The sequence below is a fragment of the Hemitrygon akajei genome, chromosome 7, assembly GCF_048418815.1.
Source record: "Hemitrygon akajei chromosome 7, sHemAka1.3, whole genome shotgun sequence".
Lineage (NCBI taxonomy): Eukaryota > Metazoa > Chordata > Chondrichthyes > Myliobatiformes > Dasyatidae > Hemitrygon > Hemitrygon akajei.
This window is the reverse complement of record NC_133130.1, coordinates 94,636,723-94,659,706: the sequence shown is the minus strand read 5'-3', so window position 1 is coordinate 94,659,706 and position 22,984 is coordinate 94,636,723. Positions and strand designations below refer to the sequence as shown.

The following is a 22,984-nucleotide window of genomic DNA, read 5'->3' as shown; positions in this document are numbered from 1 at the left end:
GGGTGGCCACTGGGAGATCCCGCTTTTTCTGGCGAATGGATTGTAGGTGCTCGGAGAAGCAGTCTCCCAATCTATGTCGGGTCTCATTGATATACAGAAGGCCGCGTTGGGAGCATTGGACACAGTAGATGACCCAACAGACTCACAGGCGAAGTGTTGCCTCCCCTGGAAGGACTGTCTGGGGCCCTGAGTGGTGGTGAGGGAGGAGGTGTGGGGGCAGGTGTAGCACTTGTTCTGCTTGCAAGGATGTGCCCGGAGGGAGATGGGTGGGTAGGGACAAATGGACAAGGAAGTCACATAGGGAGTGATCCCTGCGGAAAACAGAAATTGTGTGGGAGGGGGGCACGGAGGGAAAGATGTGCTTGGTGGTGGGATCCTGCTGGAGATGGCAGAGATTATGGAGAATTATGTGTTGGACGCAGAGGTTGGTGGAGTAGTATGTGAGGGCATGAGGAACCCTATCCCTGGTGGGCTGGCTGGAGGATGGGATTTATTCCCTTGCCCATTTGCTTCTACCCACTGATCTCCCTCCTGGCATTTGTTTTTGCAAGTGGAGCAGGTTTTACTTCTGCCCCTACACCTCTGCTTTCACTACCATTCAGGGCCCCAAATTATCCTTGCAGTTTAGATGATACTTCACCTGTGAGTCTTTTGGAGTCATCTACTGTATCCAATGCTCCTGGTGTGGCCTCCTGTATATCGGTGAGACTCGATGCAGATTGGGAGACCGCTTCACCAAGCACATACGCTTCGTCCATCAGAAAACGCAGGATCTCACAGTGGCCACCCATTTTAATTCCAATTCCCATTCTGACATGTCAGTCCATGGCTTCCTCTACTGCCATGATATGGTCACTCTTGTCCATAGATGCTGCCTCGCCTGCTGAGTTCCTCCAGCATTTTGTATGTACTGCTTTATCCATGCCATAATTTTTCCTGTAATACCATGGGCTCATAGGTTGTTAAGCAGCCTCATGTGTGGCACCTTGTCAAAGGCCTTCTGAAAATCCAAGAACACAACATTAACTGATTCTCCTTTGTCTATCCTGCTTGTTATTTCTTCAAATTATTCCAACAGATTTTGCTAGGCAAGATTTTCCTTTGAGGGAAAATCTTTTATCATATGCCTCCAAGTACTCTGAGACCTCAAACTTAATAATCGACTCTAACACCTTTTCAACCACTGAGAGCATACTAACTGGCCGATAGTTTCCTTTCTTCTGCCTTTCTCTCTTCTTGAAGAGTGGAGTGGCATTTACAATTTTCCAGTCTTCTGGAACCATTCCAGAATCTAGTGATTCTTGAAAGGTCATTACTAATGTCTCCATAATCTCTTCAGCCACCTCTTTCAGAACCCTGGGGTGTACATCATCTAGTCGAGGTGATATATCTATCTTCAGGCCTTTCAGTTTCCTAAGAACCTTCTCTCTAGTAATGGTAACTTCTCACACTTCATGACGCCTGTCACCTGGAACTTCCACCATACAGCTGGTATCTTCCACAGTAAAGACTGATGCAAAATGCTTAGACGGTTTGTCCACCATTTCCTTGAACCCCAGTACTATCTCTCCAGCATCGTTTTCCAGCGGTCTGATATCTGCTTTCTCCTCTCTTTTATACTTATGCATCTGAAGAAATGTGGTATCCTCTTTAAAAATTAGTGGCAAGCTTATCTTTGTATTCCACCATTGCCTTCTCAATAACTTTTATAGTTGCTTTCTGTTGTGTTTTAAAAGTTTCCCAATCCTCCAACTTCCCACAAATTTTTGCTCTATTATATGCCCCTTCTTTGGCTTTTATGTTGGCTTTGACTTCTCTTGTTAGCCATGGTTTTGTCATCTTTCCTTTAAAATACTCTTCCTCTTTGGGATATGTATATCCTTTGCCTTTTGATTTGCTTCCAAAAATAACAGCCATTGCTGCTCTGCCATCACCCCTGCCAGTGTTCTTTTTCAATCAATTCTGGCCAACTCCCCTCTTATGCCTCTGTAATGCCCTTTACTCCACTGTAATACTTATACATTTGACGTTAGCTTCTCCCTCTAAAGTTTCAGGGTGAATTTAATCATATTATGATCACTTTTCCCCGAAGGGTTCTTTTACCTTGTTCTCTAATCAATTCAGGTTCATTGCACAACACCCAATCCAGAATAGCTGATCCCATTGTGGGCTCAACCATGATCTGCTCTAAAAAAAACAATCATAGGCAGTCTAGAAAACCCTCCTCTTGGAATCCAGCACCAACCTGATTTTCCCATCTACCTGCATATTCAAATCCCCCATGACTATTGTAAAATTGCCCTTTCGACATGCATTTTCTACCTCCCATTGTAGCTTGTAGATCACATCCTAACTACTCTTTGGGGGTCTGTGTACATCTCCCATCAGGGTCTTTTTACCCTTGCAGTTCCTTAGCTCTATCCACAATGATTCAACACCTTCCAACCCTATGTTGCCTCTCTCTAATGATTTGATTTCAAATTTTACAAACAGAGCAACACCACCGTCTCTGCCTCCCTGCCTGACCTTTGGATACAATGTGTATCCTTGGACATTAAGCTCCCAGCTATAGTCTTTCAGTCACAATTCAGTGATGCCTACAACATTCGTACCAATCTGCAACTGTTCTACAAGTTCATCTACTTTATTCTGTATACTGTGCATATTCAAATATAACACCCTCAGTCCTGTATTCTCCCTTTTCAATTTTGTCTGCCTTTTACATTGCAAATCATCCTGTTGACTACAATTTTTCCCTATTAGTGGTCTCTCCTCACTACACACTGGCTCTGTTTGTAAACCGGCTACCTCATCTACAGCACAATCATCCGCCTTTCCTACGATACTTCTTGTATTGAAATATATAGTATGTAGCTCAGGACACTCGTGGCAACATACTCAACCTTTTTATTCCTAACTTTGTCTGAAGTCTTACCAACATCTGCCGCCACAACCTCTCCACTAACTGTTCTGGCACTCTGGTTCCCATCTCCTGTAACTCTAGTTTAAAATGATCAACATTAACTATATGTTAGTGTTCCTTATATCAAGTTCTATTGTTTCATCCATTACTTATAACTGGCCAAAAGTTTCCTGATTTGTCTCTCCCTCCTTACTTAAACATCAAGGTACTTGTTACTATCTTCCATTCCACAATCTACAATGAAGGAGATTCTGAAAGATCAAAACCATTCTGTCCACTTTCACTGCAGCTAGCTTGTTTAGAATGTAGAATATCAGGCTGATGCATTGGTCGCTGGTCAAAGCTCTTTTTTGCTGTCGCAATCTGCTACTGGCTTTTCTACTCAGGCAGTGAAATCCCCTCCTCTCAAAATTTCCAACGTCTGGATTGGTTGCTAGTCAAAGCTCTTTTTAGGTTCTTGATTCATAAAGGAGTCAAAGGTTACAGGGAGAAGGCAGGAGAATGGAATTGAAAGTGATAATAAATCAGCAATGATGGAATGATGGAGAAACTTGATGAGGTGAGTGGCCTAATTCTAATCCTATGTCTTATGGTTTTATGGTATAGAGGAAATTAAGGAGAGAGGTTTTAGCAATCCTGCAGAGAATGTACATTCGGACCTTAGGAAAACATCTGAAATCGAAAGCTTGGCGTTTCCGCACCGGCCTGGCCGGCATATAAAGTCACAGAATGAAAGATCTGAGGGAACCCTTCAAACCCCATCCCCTTAATGAGCTATTGTTCTGTTTCTGCTGAAATAGAGTAAATTCTTTTCACAGAATGCAGCAAAGGGACCTAACTGAAAGCTACAAAGAAACAGTTTCTCATTGACTGCCAGTTCCCATAGAATCGGAGTGCATGGAGACCAGAACTAGACAAATATGCCCATTGTTTTTGCACCGGTAAACAATAGCAATTTATGACTGGAACACTATTGAATTCTGTTGTTTATAAATTATTGAACTGTATCCATACTATGCAGCAAAATAATTAAGATGCATGAAGTAATGTTTTTGATTTCAGTTTACCTCAACATTTACTGTAGTAAGCAAAGTGTAGAAAGAAAAAAAACAGTAACAAATACTGCAGATGTTGAAAATTGGAGATAAAAACAAACATAATGGAAACACTCAGCAGGTGAGGCAGCAGCTGTGGAGAGAGCAACAGAGGTAATACTTGATGTAAGGTGGACTGCCCATTTTTGTCTCTTTTCCAGATCTGTCCAGACCTGAAGCATTAATTATTTTTCTCTTTCCACAGATGCTACCTGACTTCTGTTTGTGTAGCGTTTTCTGTTGTTATTTCAAAGTGTAGTCAATGTTAATGGCCTGTTTTGGTGAAGTTGGTTGAAAGGATACAAGTAAGATATTATAGCTCTCTCTGCTATTAGCAGCACATGATCATTTATGACGAAATGAAGGAACAAAAGCAGGTTCAGTTTAAGATCTCATTGAAAAGACCAATGACAGTGTAGCAGTCCAGAGCGTTCAATTTAGTTATGGTCGAATCTCCAGAGTGCAACCTTCTGAGTCAGGAGAGCGACAGGCTGAGCCGCAGCTGGCAAAACATATCTTTCAGTTAATCAGAACGACACTCATCTTTAGACAGTAAAGACACCTACATTAACCTATTGCTTATTGACAACAGCTCTGCCTTCAATGCTATAATTCCAAACAAATTCAACGCCAAACTCCAGACCCTTGGAGTCAATGCCACCTTCTGCATCCAGATCTTTGACTTCCTGACAAACAGACTGGAATTAGTAACGATAGGCAGCAACCCCTCTGCCACGATTATTCTAAACTCTGGGGCGTCCTCAGTTCCCTACTCTACTCCCTGTAGACTCATGATTGTGTGACCTTATTCTTCTCTGATTCCATCACTGAGTTTGAAGCAGATACCACTATTGTGGGCTGAATCTCAAATAATGATGAGTCAGGTAACAAGGAAATAGCAGGTTTAAGGACATGGTGAAATGACAATAACCTTACCCTCAATGTCAACAAAACAAGACAGCTGGCCATTGCCCTCAGAAAGTGCAGAAATGCATAAGCTCCTATCTACATCAACAGCTCCCGGGTTCAGAGGGTTGAGAGCTTCATGTTCCCAGGTGTGAACATCACCAATAACCTGCATTTTGATCTCACAGCCATGAAAGCTCAACAATGGCTCTGCTTGCTCAGGAGGATAAAGAATAATGGCTTGTCTCCACTAACTCTTAACAATCTTCACCATAGAAAGCCATCTATCTGAATGCATAATGGCTTGGTATGGCAACTGCTCTGCACGTGACCACAAAAAAATTCCGGGAGTTGTAGGCGCAGCTTGGCATAACAAGGAAACCTCAGCTCAGCATAAAAAAAGCCTTCCCTCCATGGACTCTTACTATACTTCTTGCTGCCTCAGTAAAGCAGCCAACGTAATCAACGATCCCCCACCACCCGTGCATACGTGTACTTGTGTATATAACAATAAACTCAACTTCGACTTTAGTTATGTTGTAGTTGTAGAAGTCATTGGTGAGACTATAGTTGGAGTATTGTGTGCAGTTCTGGTCATGAGAAATAATGCCATTATTCTTGAAAGGGTGCAAGAGAGATTCATGAGGATATTACTGGGACTGGAGGGTTGAGCTATAAAAAGAGGTGGGTTAAGTTAGGACTTTTTTTTCACAAGAGCAAAGGATGGTGAGGAATGATGTTATAGAGATATATTAAGTCATGAGGGGTGTTGATAATGGTTACAATCTCTTTCCCAGGATGGGGGGAGTCTGGAACAGAGGGAACAGATTTAAGGTAACTGTTGAAAGATTTAAAAGGGACCAGAGGAGAAACATTTTTACACAGAGTGCTGGCTAATGGAACAAGCTGCCAGATGAAGCTGTAGAAGTGTGTACATTTACAATGTCAAAATACATTTGGACAGGTATGTAGATAGGAAAGGGTTAGAGGAATGTGGCAAATTGTACAAGCTTGGTTAGACACCCTTGTCGGCATGGATAAGCTGGACTGTATGCTCTCTTTCTGTGCAATATGACTCTGTTTTACACTGTTGACAGTTAGAGATCAAAATAACAAGTAAATTGCACATCGACCACCATTTGGTACTTACACTTCCCACATCAGATAAATCTGTGAAAATAGCTATCACATACGCAATACAGTGAAAATGGCCTCGAACTCAGTGATGCTGTATCAGCATATGACATTTTACACAGATAGCTGACTGTTTATAAAGAGATAAGATGCAATATAATGTGAAGGTTGTAAAGCGAAGATACCAATTGGAAGACACACTAAGGAAAATCACTCTCTACTAAAAGCCTTCTATCAATTAAAAATCGAGTCCACACCCAGGCAATGGGGGTTTAGGTCCTTAAATCCAATTGATGTAAGCAGAGTCCTCCTCTCAAGCAAAGTTTCTGACCTTGGTCTACCCTGCCTCTCTGAGTTAACGTCCCACATGCATTTACTCAACAAGCTTCTTCCCTTGCAGCCTGCACGATGAATATCATGTAAAATAAAAGCAGAAAATGCTGAAAATACTCAAGAAGGCAGGTCAAATCTGTGGGAAAAGAATCAGTTACAGCTTCAGATTGATCCCTTGTTGGAACTGGGAATGAAACAGAGGAAGCTTGTTAAACTTCACTGAGGATTGGGAGGTCTCTGATTGGATAAAACCAAGGTGACAATGGGGATAAGCTGTAAACATGGATTTCTGGCCAGTGAGTAAATGGGAGCAGTTAGAACAGAGATAGAAAAAGGATCTTCAATCTGTTCCTGTTCCCAGAGATGTGGCCTCACCTGCTGAGTATTTCAGGCACTTTTCATTTTTATTATAGACTAAAGAATAGGAAGAGCTTTGAAATGCAATTCAGGAAGGCATGGCAGGCAGGTGGAGGCTGGGCACGTCCTCCACTTCACAAGCTGAACTGATATCACAGATGTAAAAAAAGCATGTCTTCAATTCCCCACCTCATTAGATAAGCACAATTGTAAATTCTGGACCTTGCAGCATTTCTGATTGTAATCTACTCCTCATCACAACTGGCTTCTTCACTGCTAATGTACCCACCATCTGACAAGCTCCTCCTCTCAGCCACACAACAGCTGTGGGTGTCTCTCAGAAGCTTACCTGTGTTCCACTTTGCCCTTGTAATAATAAGCAATTCCTCCCTCTTCGGTCCACACCTCCCACCCCGATGATTTTCTGATCTACAGCCTCATCACTAGATCTTCAACACATCTAGCTTCTTCCCTTCCCTTCTATCTTTTTCTTTTTCTTTTCACCTCTTCCTTCCATACCTTTTACTGGCCTCTTACTGTGTCATCTGGTAGTTGATTGGCATCACTCCTGTGTATGGGTCAAAGATATCCTACCACAGTGAGCTGAGAATGCTATCTGGATTTTGACTGCTGCAGTACCAAGAGAATACTGCATGGTTAATACGTGCCATTTTTGATGCCGGGCCCTATAAGACCTGACATATTGGCATGAACCAATCCTTGACACTATCACAAAGCAGAGTAGGGAAACTCTGCCCAGTCTCCAGGTCTCCTGTTGAATGCATCTTGTAAACGACGTCACTACAGTTGGTTATCTGCTCACCCGTTACCCTTAAGCTTTCTTCCACTTTGCTACACAAAACGAGCTGACATACTTCCTACACTATTACAGTGACTATAATTGTCAAGATATTGGTTTTAAAACCCCTTGCAATGGATTTAGTTTGTAAAAAACATGACTTAAGTGCATCCTTTTTCTCTCATGACTTCTTCCTCCTCTCACGTAGATTCTCCACCCTCTTTCCATTCATAACCTTGGCCTTCTCCCTATCCCACTGCCCTTCTTCCCGCTCCTTATCCCAACTTTCTCATTCCTGGTCAAGATCTTTACTTCTCCTTCATTCCATCCCCTCCATCATATCCATTTTGATTCCATTACCATGACTCTTGTTTGAGCCGAAAATTCAATGTGATCTTGACAACAGCCTCACAGTGATGGTCTAGTAATGCTCATAGCTAGATGTCATCTTCTCTGGGAATCATCACCTTGTCACAGTGGAGAGCTCCTGAGTTCCTGAGATCCTGAGAGCAATGCAGTCTGGAGCTTAACTCCTGGTAGGATCAACCGTGGCAGTAAGGTCAGGGGGGAGGTTCCAAACAAGAGCTCAACGATGGAGCTGGTGGAAGGTGATGACACATCACAACATCAGTGAAGGCAGAGGAAGGCTGAAGCAGTGAAGTGTCCCTAGTTGTGTTGCATTCCATGCTATGGACCCTGACCCCGATCTGTCAAGGACTGTATGATAACTGCCTGTGTATCAACCTCCCCATGTCATGCACGGGCATGCTCCATTAAGGGAATATCCCCCCAGGACAACATCATACTTCACTTGAGTGATTGCAAATACTAAGTAAGTAGTAGTAATGCTCACTCACATCTTCTCTGAACTCTTTCCATGATAAATTACTTTGGTCTCTATTTCATTCAAAATTGCCATTTTTAACAGCGCCATTGCGAAATGACTTCAACTATTGAGACAGTTTTATTGCATCTTTATAACTTGCAAGTGTGGTTCATTTTAGAAATGGGAATTGAAATTTATAATGAAAATAAAATGATTGAGTAATTTTAAATTGGGGACTGACTGAATCTACATCTAGCCATCTGATTATCTCCATTTCACCCTAACCACTGGCTGTCAGTATCCATATCCAAAACTATAGGAGTGACACCTACATCTTTGTCATCTCCTGTCTGCGCCAATTGACTTTTCTAATGTTTATTAAATGTAATTTGTGGGGGGTTTTTTTGCTTTAATTTCATTCAAAGTTAAAATTAAAAATTGCCCATGCAAATTTATGGGCCTAATTTGACCCTGCCAACCAGGGTGTCAGCCCAAAACAACGATTGTGCTCTCTTCCATAGGTCCTGCCTGTCCTGCTGAATTCGTCAAGCGTTTTGTATGTGGCTTGGATTTCCATCATCCGCAGACTTCCTCTTGTTTGTTATTCATATGTTGTGTCTAACAGATTAAAAATAATCTGAGGTTTTAACGATTGTCAGCAATGGCTCAGTGTACCTTTGCTCTGGAGTTAGAACATTTAGAGTTTGGTTGGTTGGCATCTGTCTGTCTCATAGGACAATGGGTGATGATGACCATCATCACAAGCCTGGGCAGAAGGTATGGAGATCCTGAGATCTCCCCCTCTAGGCCTCACCAGAGTAGCTCAAAGGAAAGATTATGAAGCAATACGTTTGGTACCAGCTTGGCTGAAGGAGCTTCCAGAAGGATGTTCAATAATTTCTAGCCGCCTTAGGGGCTCCACTCCGGATTTGCTGTCTGGGTTTGCTCCCGTAGCCTTCGTCTCTGCCAAGGCTGCACACAAGGCAGTGGGGCTATTTACCCATAGCTGGGGATCAGGTTCACAATCACCAGGAGGTATTCACACACCGGTGGGCCTGCATGCTAAGTGTACAGGGTCCAGACCTCCTCCCTGTGCTATGTCCCCGGAGTCTGAAAGGAGTTCAGTTTCAGTGTGTCACCAATGTGGAGGCACTACATGAGGCTTACTGTGGGAGAAGCTATGGACTGGCAGGGAGAGACTTACACATTCAGCTCTCCTTTTCGTGAGACTGCTAGCCAGTGGTGAAAGCTGAACGTGAGAGCGACAAGCACTACCTACTACACTACCACACTAGATGCATGACAACAACCATTTTGACTCAACTATTTTGGGTTTAAGATTCAGAATGAACAACTGAGTGTAATTTGTTGAGATTTGTGTGATTTACTGAAGGGCATTGTGCTGTCTTTTGGATGTGATGTTCAACCAGATATTCATTTAGGTGGAGGCAGACCTCAGTCTTAACGCTGCACTTTCTGAGTTTGTAGCATGGGGAAAAGACCAAGGGCTTCTTTTAGTGATTGACAGGAGGACTGCCTATTCAGGTAATGCATCAAGTTGATTGTAAGCCCAGCCCCAACCCTGTTTCTGGGAAGACTAAATATCCTAAAACTGGGAGAAGCAATTTGATGCATCAGTGATAATGGCTAAAGAGTATTTTGATGGTTTAAGGAAAATCAGACAGAAAACAAATGAGAATTTAATTAACTAAGGTATTCAACATGGAAAGTAATAGCTATACACAAGAGGATATAGTATAATAAGCAGCTGTATGCACTGTATATCGAATTTATTCTTTCAGTCTCCCAACAGTGTGAGTGCATGTGGCATCCCTGGCTTCAGTCAAATGTCTCCCTTTTCTTCAGGCAGAAAACTTTGCTAAATTACTACTTTTTCTGTTGAATTACTGCATTCTTTCTGCTCCTGCTCACAGCTTTTCCAGTTCTCCTGTGAACCAAAATCCAGTTAGGTAGAGGAACTCGACAGGCTGGGCAGCATTATTGGGTGCAAAGGAACCAGGTCAAACTCCCAGATAAGGACTGGTGCATTGGGACTGCAGATTGCAGTGACTTTTCAATCCTGCTTACCTAGCCTTCTATTCCTTTCTATGGACAAGCAGTCTCCATTTCCCCCCCCCCCCATCATTCCAAGCCCCCTAAAACATCCTAAAGACAAGTGCAATCCTGTCAGGTGGCCATGGAGTTCTACCTACTAGCTTTGGTTACCTCTAAACTCTGACTATCCCAACTGCAACCTTCCACGAATTTGTGGCCTGGAATGTGCTGCCTGGGGTGGTGATAGAGACAGGTGCATTAGGGACTTCTACGAGATGTTTAGATAGACACATGAACATGAGGAAATGGAAGGGTATGGACATTTTGTAGGCACACGGATTAGTTCATTTGGTCATTTGACTACTGATTTAACTGGTTTGGCACAACATTGTGGGCTGAAGGGCCTGTTCCTGTGCTGTACTGTTCTATTTTCTATGTTTAATTATAAAACCTTGCTGCCACTATCCCAGCTACACGATCAGCCTTCACCCTTGTTCTTTCTAACCTGATGTGGGCAGCCTATCTGTCAAAGCCTTGCTTTATAAATCCTCATCCTTATGTTTGATCATATTTATTCCTACCACCACAACCTTGTTCAACCATAAAAGTATTTCAGCAAATCTGAACTTTCCTCATTTCCTTCTCCCCATCACCCCCATGATCTGATGGCTCTGGGCCAGTACTCACTGGAGTTTAGAAGAATGAGGAGGGGATTTCTTTGAAATCTATCCAATATTGAAAGGCCTAGATATAGTAGACATGGAGAGGATGTTTCCTATAGTGGGGGAGTCCAGGATCAGCAGGCAGAACCTCAGAAAAGAACAGAGATGAGGAGGAATTTCTTTAGCCAGGAGGGGGCGAATCTGTGGAATTCATTGCCACAGAGGGCTGTGGGTACTTTGAAAGCAGAGGCTGATAGGTTCTTGATTAGGAAGGGTGTCAAAGGTAATGGGGAGAAGGCAGGAGAATGTGTTTGAGAGGGATAATAAATCAGCCATAATTGAATGGTGGAGAAGGCTTGATGGGCCAAATGGCCTAATTCTGCTCCTAAATCTTACGATCAGCTTGTTAGTCGCTAAACTCTACCTCCACCTATCCTGTACAAACTCCTGCTCTCCTCTTACGATCTTCCCTGAAACTTCAGTGTGTATCTAACTATTTAGCTATCTCTCCTAAAAGTATCATCCTTAGCCAAGTGTAAGCAGCTCTCCGGTGAGGGGCTCTGGGATGTTTCACTTTTACTTAAGGCATTACAACTGCTGCTGTTGCTGCATCTAAGAGCTTCTGTCCAGTTTCATTGCCATGTCTTTCCTTCAGCTTAAAAATAATCGTGTCTACAGGTATGCTTCCAAACAGGCTGAGCTAAGTTTTGAGCTGCTCGTTGTAGTGGGAATACTTCACTAACATCCAGCAGAATTAAATGCTACTTTGAGACTCCCAGTGGCTTTGCAATTGAACTAACAGTTGCACGTTGCGTTTGGGATATTTACTGCTAAGTTTGTTTTGTAAATAAACGCTTCTTTCTGGAACTGTGTTTTAGTGCATGGAAATCAATAGTTCTTATGTATGTTCTTCAAAGATGTCTGGTATGGATAGATACCTCTCCTGGGGTGCTTCAGCTGAGTGCTCAGCAGATGGACTGGTTTAATATGTCAGATACCTGCTGACGGTCAGTGCTTAACAGATTGCAATTAGTGTTCTCATCTATAACCGTGCAATGTTATTGTAATAAATGGCCCAAGAGCACCACAGTAATATGGCAAAGGGCCACATCTATTTGTATACACACATCTGTACATTACATGTAAACACACTCATGCTAAAATGAGTGTACTCGCGTGCAAGCATGGCAGTCCGACTTAGGGCTGACCTTGAGCAAGAGCGTATTTCTGGGCCAGCCTGGGTCCATTGGCAGAACTTTACAGGAAGTTGGCACTGAACAGTGATGGCAGGCTGCAAGCATGGGGGAAGAAGGTGTTGCTTGCCGTACAGCGGGGGACGCTGCTGGATGTGGTGGAGAGGACTCCAGCAGGACAAAGAAGGATAGAGACACTGGCTGGATGTCCTTGCGGGTGGAGGCAGACAGAATGAGCAGCTCCAAGGTCACGGGTACAGTGTGACAAGAAATCCAACATCTCTAGCAGGAGGGGCAGTGAAATCAAGGACCACTGGTACCAATACCACCAGGGTCATGGAACTATACAGCACCCAAACAGGCCCTTTGGCCCAATTCATCCATGCTGACCAAGACACACTAAGACACACTAGTTTATACTAAACTAGTCCCAATTGCCTATAATTTTCATCTGGCCTATAACCTTTCCTCACCATGTACCTGTCCGTGTCTTATAAATATTGTTATTTGAGTGCTTCAGCCACTTCTTCCGGCAGCTTGTTTCAAACATGCACCACGCTCTGCATAAAGAAGCTGTGCCTCAGATCCTGATTAAATCTTTCTCCACTCACCTTAAACTACCACACTTTAGGTTTTAATTCCCTTTGCCTGGGGAACAGACTGTGTCCATTCACTCGATCTGTGCCCCTCTCATAATTTTATACACCTCTATAAGGTCACCCTTCAGTCTCCAATGCCCCAGGAAACAAAGTCCTAGCCTGCCCAACCTCTCCCGAGAGCTCAGGTCCTCAAATCCTGGCAAGATTCCCATAAATTTTCTTTGCGCTGTTTTCGGGTTAATGACACCTTTTCTACAGAGGCTGGTAACCAAAACTCTACACATTACTCCAGGTCTTGTACAACTGCAATACCATTTCCAACCTCTAGTGTCTGTCCAAGCTGTGTTGTGCTATTAGTTAGCTGTATCCCATAGCTGTTCTGTCCCGTATACATTTGATGTTCCAGTTTACCAAAGGAAATTACAAATATTGTGTGCCACGGTAGTGTAGCAGTTAGCACAATGCTAATATAGCTTGGGGCATCAGGGTTCGGGGTTCAGTTCTGACGTCATCTGTAAGGAGTTTGTACATTCCTTCCCGTGAAAGTGTGGGTATCCTCCGGGTGCTCTGCTTTCCTCCCAAAATCCAAAGGCGTACTAGTTAGTAGGTTAGTTGGTTAATTAGTAGTTAAATTGTCCCGTGATTAGGCTAGGGTTAAATAGATGGGTTGCTGGTTAGTGTGGCTCTTTGGGCTGGATGATCCTGTTCCGCATTGTGTCACCAACTAAAAATGAATAATTAAATAAATATATTTCATAAACTTTAATTTAGGCCTTGAAAATTCACAATATTTTGCAACAGGTAAAAATGTATAAACCATTAAAAAAAGGCTTCAAGAGCAAAATGTTGGTATCTTTTACCTCATTTTTGGTGTCATAAGTTATTGCTTTTATTTTTGATTGAAAAAGTGAATAAGAATTCGGCCGCATTGACAAGAATGCTCATGTGAAGGTTCACAGAGGGGCAATGTACCCCAGAAGCACAGCACAGCAGATAAATGACAACTGCTTCGAACTTGTGGCTTCTTTTTGCCACATATCGAGAATTTTAAACAAACAATACTATATTTAAATACTCAATTGTCGTAGCTACATCCATGGCTGAATCACATAGTCCAATTATTAATAATTAGAACAAGATGTAAGCTATTGAAGAATTACAAATTTCAAATTCATGAACTAAAATGTTGAATTGATAGTAAGGAGGCTCTTACTCTGGAACCATTTTCTCCTCATTATGTTATCTAGTCATTGAATCATTCACCACTGTAGCAGACCATTCTGCATTTTATCTAGGTCCTATCCAATTATTCCACATGGGTTTAAGTAATCAACACATACAAAAATAAACCATCTACTATCATACATAAACCTGCTTGCTTCAAAAAGCTATTAGATTAGTGCATGCCTCTGCTTCTTTTCAGTCACTCTTACAGCCAACCTTTCAGCCTCGCTGATCTTTCCCTTTTGAAAGTTACAGTTGCCCGCCATTCTATCAGGCAATGAATTTCTGTCTGTATTAACTCAATTGCCCTGGAGTTTGGTTGACCAAATTGTCAATAGGTTGTCAAGAGATTCTCCTGATTTCCCTCCTTTCCTTGAATGGACATTCAGGGTACTAAAGTTTCTGTGCAGGCATTGTGAAGTCCAATTTGCAAATTAGTTTCAATGAACTTAAACCTTCATGTCACCTTTGTTGACTACCCTTAAATCTGCATTGTCTATCAATTGAAACAATTTCTCTGTAGCTTCTACATCAAAGCCCTTCATGACTCTGGAACATCTCAAGTCCTTCTAGTTTGCTCATCATTGAAACATTCCAACCAGCATTTTCATTTCTCTATTTGTTCCCATTTGCCCATCCCACCTCCCTTAAATGGTTCCACATTTCAGCTTTCTTTCCTATCAGCCCTTTGTTGCCTCTATCTATCACCTCTCAGGCTCTGTCACTATTTCCACTCTTCCATCCTCCCTCTGCCTATCACCCTTCCTCACTGGCATCCACCCAGATCCTGTCCCACCCTTTTACCCTCACGTTTTTCTACTGGCTATTTTCCCTCTACTCTTTCAATCCTGATGGAGCATCTCAACCCAAACCATTGACTGCTCATTTCCCTCCGCAGATGCTGCCTGACCCACTGAGCCCCTCTTAAAGTTTGCCTTTGCTCCAGATTTCGGCCTCTGCAGTCTCTTGTGTCATTACTAAATAGGCCTCTTGTAGGATAAAATGAACTCAGCCTCACACTCTACCTTGTTATGATCTTTCACTATATTGTTTAACAGCACTGCACTGTTTTGGTAGCTTTTACACTTTATTCTGCATTCTTACTGTTTTACCTTGTTCTACCTCAGGGGTTCACAATCTTTTTTGTGCAATGGACCAATACCATTAAGCAAGGGGCCTGTGGACTCCAGAAGTCCCTGTTCTACCTCTATACACTGCGTAATGATTTGATTGATCTGTATGAACAGTTTGCAAGACAAGCTTTTCACTGTACCTTGGTACTTGGGAGAACAATAAACCAATACCAATACATGATAAGGATCTCAGCCCAGAATGTGGACTGGGCTCTTTTCCATAGATGCTGCCTAGCCTGCTGAGTTCCTCCAGCATTTTGTCTGTGTTGCATGGATTTGCAGCATCTGCAGATTTTCTCTTGTTTGTGATTGGAGCAACACCTATATCTGCACCTCCTCTGATTTATGGAAAAGAATAACATCCATGTAAATAGGAGCAAGACAATAGTATGGAGGTGTCAATGGAAGTGTATCAGTTCACAGAAATGGAGGGAGTTCGGATGAAAAAACTTGGTATTTTATTACACCTTCTCAGAAATCCCATTATGATAGTAGCCTCCCTGTTTGCTGGAGAAATTGTGGAAATCAAAATGCAAACCATTATCATATTTTCTGGGAATGCCCCGTTATTGGAGACTATTGGAGTGGGATTCACAATGTCCCACAAGACATCTTTAAATGTGAAATATCCTTAGAAAGGAAGACCATTTATTTTGTGTATACACCTCAAGAATGGTTGAAAAGAGATAAATAGTTAATGAATATACTGCTGGTGGCTGGTAAAAAGACTGTTACCAGGAGATGGTTATCATAGAAAAACACAACAATGGACATTTACAAAATGGAGAAGATAACAGCATCTGTTAATCATAAGCTGGAACAATTTGATTCATACTGGGAAAAATGGTTTAACTACATAATGCCTCATTGGCCTGATTGTATTCTCACAAATCAATGAATCTGTTGTTTAAAAAAATCACTCCCTACTTTTTTCCTTTTGCTTGTTTTTCTTTCCTCTCTTTTCTGTAAGTGTATACCTCAGAAAAATACTATGTGGAGATTTGTGGCAAATATGACTATATGATATATGTGTACAATATCTGAAATACATCTTATGGAAATGTTTGTTTGATGATAAACTTCAATAAAAATAAATTGCAAAAAAAAAGAAATAGGAGCAAGAGAACCCAATCCAGCCATTTGAGCCTGCAGTGCCACTCAACAAGATCATGGCTGATCTTCCACCTCAGCATCGGGTTTCATCATGTTGGTTGACTAGCGGGAGGTTAAGAGTGGGAATAAAGGGCTGAAGGTGACTAGTGGTGTTGCACAGGGGACAGTGTTGGGATTGCTTCTTTTCACATTATATGCAAATGTTAGCATGAAGGAACTGATGGCTTTGTGGCCAAGTTTGCAGAAGATACAAAGATAGATGGAGGGTAAGCTAATGATGAGGAAGCAGGAAAACTGCAAAAGGACAGATTGGGAGAATGGGCAAAGAAGTGGCAGATAGAATACAGTGCAGGGAAGCATATGGTCATACACTTTGGTAAAATGGAATAAAGGCCTAGACTATTTCCTTAATAGTGAGTAAATTCAGAGATTAGTGGTGCAAAGGGACTTGGGAGTCCTTTTGCAGGATTTCCTAAGGGTTAACTTGCAGGTTGAATAGGTGGTAAGAAAGGCAAATATAATGTTAGTATTCATTTCAAGAGGACTAGAATATAAAAGCAAGGATAAAATGCTGAGGCTTTACAAGGCATTAGTGAGACTGCACTTAGATTATTGTGAGCAATTTTGGGCCCTTTATCTAAGGAAGGATGTGCCAGTGTTGGAGAGGATCCAGAGGAGGTTCACTATAATCCTGGAAATGAAATGGTTCACATCTAAGGAGCATTTGATGACTCTGGGCCATGAGAAGGGATCTCATTGAAACCTATTAAATATTGAAAGGCAAACACGAGGAAACCTGCAGATACTGGAAATTCAAGCAACACACACAAAATGCTGGTGGGACACAGCAGGCCAGGCAGCATTGATAGGAAGAAGCACTGTTGACATTTTGGGCCGAGACCCTTCGTCAGGACTAACTGAAAGGAAAGATAGTAAGAGATTTGAAAGTAGGAGGGGAAGGGGGAAATGTGAAATGATAGGAGAAGACCGAAGCTAAGAGCTGGAAAGGTGATTGGCGAAAGGGATACAGAGCTGGAGAAAGGAAAGGATCATGGGACTGGAGGCCTAGGGAGAAAGAAAGGGGGAGGGGAGCACCAGAGGGAGATGGAGAACAGGCAGAGTGATGGGCAGAGAGAGAGAAAAAAAAGGGAGGGGGAAAAATTAAATATATCGGGGATGGGGTAAGAAGGGGAGGAGGGGCCTCCCATCCCATGATCCTTTTCCTTCTCCAGCTCTGTATCCCTTTTGCCAATCACCTTTCCGGCTCTAGCTTCACCCCAGCCCCTCCGGTCTTATCCTATCATTTCGTATTTCCCCCTCCCCCTCCTACTTTCAAATCTCTTACTACCTTTTCTTTCAGTTAGTCCTGACAAAGGGTCTCAGCCTGAAACGTCGACAGTGCTTCTTCCTATAGATGCTGCCTAGCCTGCTGCGTTCCACAAATATTGAAAGGCCCAGACTGAGTGGATGTAGAGAGGATGTTTACTATTCGGGGAGAGTCTAGGACCAGAAGGTGCAATCTCAGAATACAAGGATGTCCCTTTAGTACAGAGATGAAAGGAAGTTCTTTAGCCAGAGGATGGTTAATCTGTGGGATTGTTGCCAGATGGCTGTGGAGGCCAAATCATTTGATATGCTTAAAGTGGAGGTTGATTGATTTTTGATTAGCAAGGGTGTGAAATGTTACAGGGAGAAGGCAGTACATTGCTGTTCAGAAGGATGATAAATCAGCTATGATGGAATGGTGGAGCAGGCTCAACAGTCCAAATGGCCTGATTCTGCTCCTACATCTTATGGTCTTTTGGTCCTAGTTCAATGGATGAGTAGCGAAGGGTCACCTATACCAGCAGAAACAGTCTGTGGGAATCCTAATGCATGGTTTCTGAGAGTGAAAGTAACCCTGACTTTGACTTTGACAGCAGTGTAGGCATATGAAGTGTAGATCATTAGCATGTATCAAAAAAGAGCAACGAGCCTCATTCTTCCCCTGGGAGACACCACAGTAAAGCTCAGTCTAAAATCAACCATCCACAATTACTCTCTGCTTTCTGCACCTTAGTCAATTTTCCATCCATGCCAACAAACGCATCTGGTGATAATTTATGAAAGTCCTTTGTAAGTCAATATACACGGCATCATCTGTAATATCCTCATCATCCTTTTAAAATACTTCATCAAGAATCTCCATAAAGTCAGTCATCCATGATTTTCCATCAACCAGTCCCTGCTGGTTTTCATTTATTAATGATTCCAAATGTCAATTAATTTAGTCACCGATTATTGTCAACAAAGCTGTTCCCAGGACCAATATTTGTCTAATTGGTTTGTAATATATTTCAAAAAGGAAGCACAGTACTTGCAATCTTCAAGACGTCTGTTGCCATTTCCACAATTCAATGAAAGACTGGGGCTGGAGTCTCTGCTCTTCTCACCTCAATTAACCCAGAAACTGAAAATCCATTCGTCTTTGATCAAACTTCCAAGATAATGACTATTTCCCTGCAACTCTTCATCTCATGTTCTTGATATTTATTGCTTATTTACTTATTATTATTATTTCTTTCTTTTTCTATTTGCACAGTTTGTTGTCTTTTGCCCACTAGTTAGACACCCAGGTTGGTGTTGTGTTTCAGTATTTATTGAGAATGGCCACAAGAAGAAGAATCTTAGGGTTGTATATGCTGACGTATATCTACTATGATACTAAATGTACTTTGAACTTTGAACCTCACACTTAGCTACATTAATTTCCATCTGCTATTTTAGCCCATTTTTCCAGTTGATCCAGATCCTTCTGATAGACTCCTTTGCTGTACACTACGCCCCAGTCCTGTTGTCATCAGCAAATTTACCACATTCCAATCCAGATCACTAATATAGATAACAAACTACAACGGAGCCAGCACCAGTCCCTGCAGCACACTATTGGCCACAGGTTTCCAGTTAGAAAGGCAACCCTCTACTACCACTCTTTGGCTTATCTACCAATTTTCTACCTCATCCTTAATGCTGAGCAACTGAACCTTCTTAACCAGCCTCCCATATAGGACTTTGTCAAAGGCCTTAACTGCTTAACTTTTTTTTCTTTTATCTTTCCTCCAACTGTTTCAGCCATGATATTAAAAATAAGTGGTATAATCTTGTCAATGACCAGCAACAGTCTCTCACCATCTGCCACAATTTTGAGGATAACAATTAAATTTCCCTTAATCTCCTATGTTCTAGCATAAGTATCCCAGCTCTTCCAAAATTACAATGGATTAAAATGAGGTTTAGAGGGACATGAGCCAACGGCAGGCAAATGGGACTGGCTTAGGTATACAAGGGCCAATTTCCGTACTGTAACTATGACTAAGTCTCTCATTTCAGCACCATTGTGTTAAATCTCGTGCGTTCCCACCCTAGGACTTTGAAATCTTTCCGGGAGGAAAGTGCCCAGATCTGGAAACAATACTCCAGTTCAGAACTCACTAGTGCTTTATAAATAGAATTCGGCACAATAGCAGACTTTAGTTTATTGTTTAATATTTCAAATTACTGTATTTTATTAGTTTTGTCCACGGACACTCCTCAGATAGTGTATTCAATTCCGTTGATGACAAGGCATCGTTGTAACTGATTGAATGGGCATTGAGACATCATTCGACCTTTGGACATTGAGTTCTGTTCTATCGCGTTACTAGCACACTGAGAAATTGGGACATTTCTAACCATCGGGACTAGTTGCTCTTGGAGACCAGGTTAGTCCACTCAGGGTTTTACTTTAACAAGAGCCTTTTGTAGCCCATTCGAGTTACTTGCTGTAAAGCATGATTTTTCCGGTGCAAGTTTGCCAAAGGAATAAATCAGTGCTGAAGTTTTCCGTGTGCAGATAGCAAACGTGTTTCTTTTTCTATCAACAAAAATCGTAATTGCTATCCACCCGGTGTCAGGACACAGGAGGGGCGATGTTCCGGCCCTTTCGGGCACACGAGCTTCCGCTGTGAGCGGCGTCCCTCTGCTTTTAGCCGTGTGTGATTCGAAACACTCGAACGATGTCGGTGGAGATGACCTGATTTCAGCTTTGTAATGAAGTGGAGTGTAAGACAGGGGGCAGAAGTGTTGAAGCAAAGCAGCTTCGCGCGATAGACCTGCCCTAATACGACTGAGAGCTGGCAGAAGGCAGGGTACTCCTGGTTCGCAAGGCGTGTGGATGTTGCAAGATCGCAGGTAGGTCTCTAACCTCATTCTCTAATTCCGGGCTGTTTGATGATGGAGAGCCAGCAAACGGTTGGTTCTGGTAACAGAGTTGCGCTAGCCTTGGTGCTGATTTACCCAAACGATGACCAGTAAGAACCAATACATTACAGTGCATGGGAACCTGCATCCATCATACCACCACGTTCAAAAGTAGAGTTAACGCGATCATGGGGAAAACTGGGATCAAAAACTGCGTTTTTTAAAAATTCGGTAAATGTGGCTGGAAGGATTTGTAAGGGGAGCCAAGATATTAGTGGCATTATCTTGGTGTATCTAAGCTACAGTGCGCGATTTTGCCCAGAATCTCCTCGCTCCATTCTGTCTTGCACTTGGTATGGTTACAAAATACCTCTTGTAATCACTTAAATGAATCTTGGATGACTTTTGTTTGTAATTTCGCGATTTTAGAAAGTGCTACTAATTCCAAATACATTTGTACAATACATTTGTTGGACTCCAATTGATTGCACTGATGATTATACAGTTGTTTCTTCTAATCTGCGCTGGCCCAGGTTTAAACATAAATCGGCGATGATTGTGTTCTCCGGCCTGGCTGTACTCAGTCCGCGGCTTGATCTGACATCTTCACCATGAAGACACTTTGGTGTCTGGAGCCGAGTTGCTATTCGCTCGTCTTTTTAAAGGCTATTATTCTAAAATCTTCATTCCCTACATTTGACCTGACTAGTTTTTTTAAAAACTTGATTCGACATTTTAGAGGCATTTTTGTACTCGTAACTCGCCTTGAGCCCGGGTGGGAGAAGTCAGATTTGGTTAATCAGCGATTCCCTGACGAAGGCTGTAACCAAGACCTTCAATAAAAATTTAAGAAAAAGAAACCGGGGGAAAAACTCAGAATCTGTCTGAGCAGATAAACAGTTTAATGTTTCAGATCTGGGACTGATGGAAAACTCCCTCATGGTACAAAGAGCCGCGGTTAGCCTCGTTCTTCCCAGTGCTGTGTCTAATAAATACTAAAGAACATTCATTTAAGGTGAGAGGGGGAAAGTTTAAAGGCGATTCTGGGACAACTTTTGTTTCACATAGGGAGTGGTCGGTGCCAGCTGTAGTAATGGCCGCAGATACGGTTTAAGAGGTTTTTGGATAGACACATGAATGGACAGATATTGATCATGTGCAGAGAGGAGAGAATTATTAAATTTGGCATGGTATTAGACGTAATCGTAGTAGCCGAAAGGCCTATGCTATACTTGTCTATGTTCTTCGCATGCTCTAATATCACTTTGGTGACTTCTTTTTCAGCCTCAATGGCGCGTTTCCACAGACTGAAAGCCCTTTACAAATACTAAGCCTTGCGTCTCAATGTGTCTGGTGAGATGATAACCATGAAGAGCGGCCTGGGCAACAGCAGGAACCCTTGCTTTGAAGTCGTGGCCCTTTGGCTGCTCATCATCCCGCTGACCCTCTGCGCCAAGGAACATGAAGTGGGCAAGAGAGTTCTGCTGTCCATGAACACGGCTCAGCGCTCGGTAGCTCGCAAGGACGGCGATGTGATTATTGGCGCCCTCTTCTCTGTACACCACCAGCCCCCGGCCGAGAAAGTGCCCGAGAGGAAGTGTGGAGAGATTCGGGAGCAGTATGGGATCCAAAGGGTAGAAGCCATGTTTCACACTCTGGACATGATCAACGACAACCACAATCTCCTGCCCAACATCACTCTGGGTTGTGAGATCAGGGACTCGTGCTGGCACTCGTCAGTTGCCCTGGAGCAGAGCATCGAGTTCATCCGTGACTCCCTCATCTCCATGAGGAACGAGAGGGATGGGCTAACCCAGTGCCTGGAAGGACCAGTCGCGGGTGCGAAAACCAAGACCCCCATCGCTGGGGTGATTGGGCCAGGTTCCAGTTCTGTGGCCATTCAGGTGCAGAACCTGTTACAGCTCTTCAATATTCCCCAGATCGCCTACTCGGCCACCAGCATCGACTTGAGCGACAAGACACTGTTCCAGTATTTCCTAAGAGTTGTACCCTCAGATACCCTTCAGGCCCGAGCAATGCTGGACATCGTGCAGAGGTACAACTGGACCTACGTGTCTGCCGTTCACACTGAAGGTAAAGCGGAGTGCGTTGCTTGTGCACGCTCTGGTTTCACACAGCTGCGAGGCTAACTTGTATCGCCGACAGAACTACAGTATAACTTGGTAACTGGCGCATAGAGTTTTGGCAGGGTTTGCAGATGGTTTCTCAATTGTGGGGCTGTACGGGATAAACAGAAGCTTGAAGATTTTAGAATAATAGTTTAAAAAAAACGAGCGAATTGCAACTCGGCTCCAAAGTAGCTGCATGGTGCAGATGTGTTGCCTTCCCGGTTGTCACTGGTATTGTTGGAAGCTTATTGCTCTGTGCATTATGCACAAAGCTCTCAATCCCCGT

General features: G+C 42.8%; 1 protein-coding gene across 3 annotated transcripts in view; it reads left to right on the top strand.

The window, feature by feature from the left end:
* Positions 1-3,428: 3,428 nt before the first annotated feature.
* The window catches only part of LOC140730688 (metabotropic glutamate receptor 1-like), a 198,608-nt gene continuing 179,052 nt past the window's right edge, over positions 3,429-22,984 (top strand). For 2 of the 3 annotated variants that reach the window (XM_073051470.1, XM_073051472.1), the window contains exons 1-2: positions 20,500-20,560; positions 21,854-22,663. In XM_073051470.1, the coding sequence (XP_072907571.1) occupies positions 21,928-22,663 (736 nt within the window). In that variant the 5' untranslated portion in view covers positions 20,500-20,560; positions 21,854-21,927. Of the gene's footprint in view, positions 3,483-20,499; positions 20,561-21,853; positions 22,664-22,984 lie in introns of those variants that run through there. The other variant, XM_073051471.1, reaches the window with a different exon arrangement.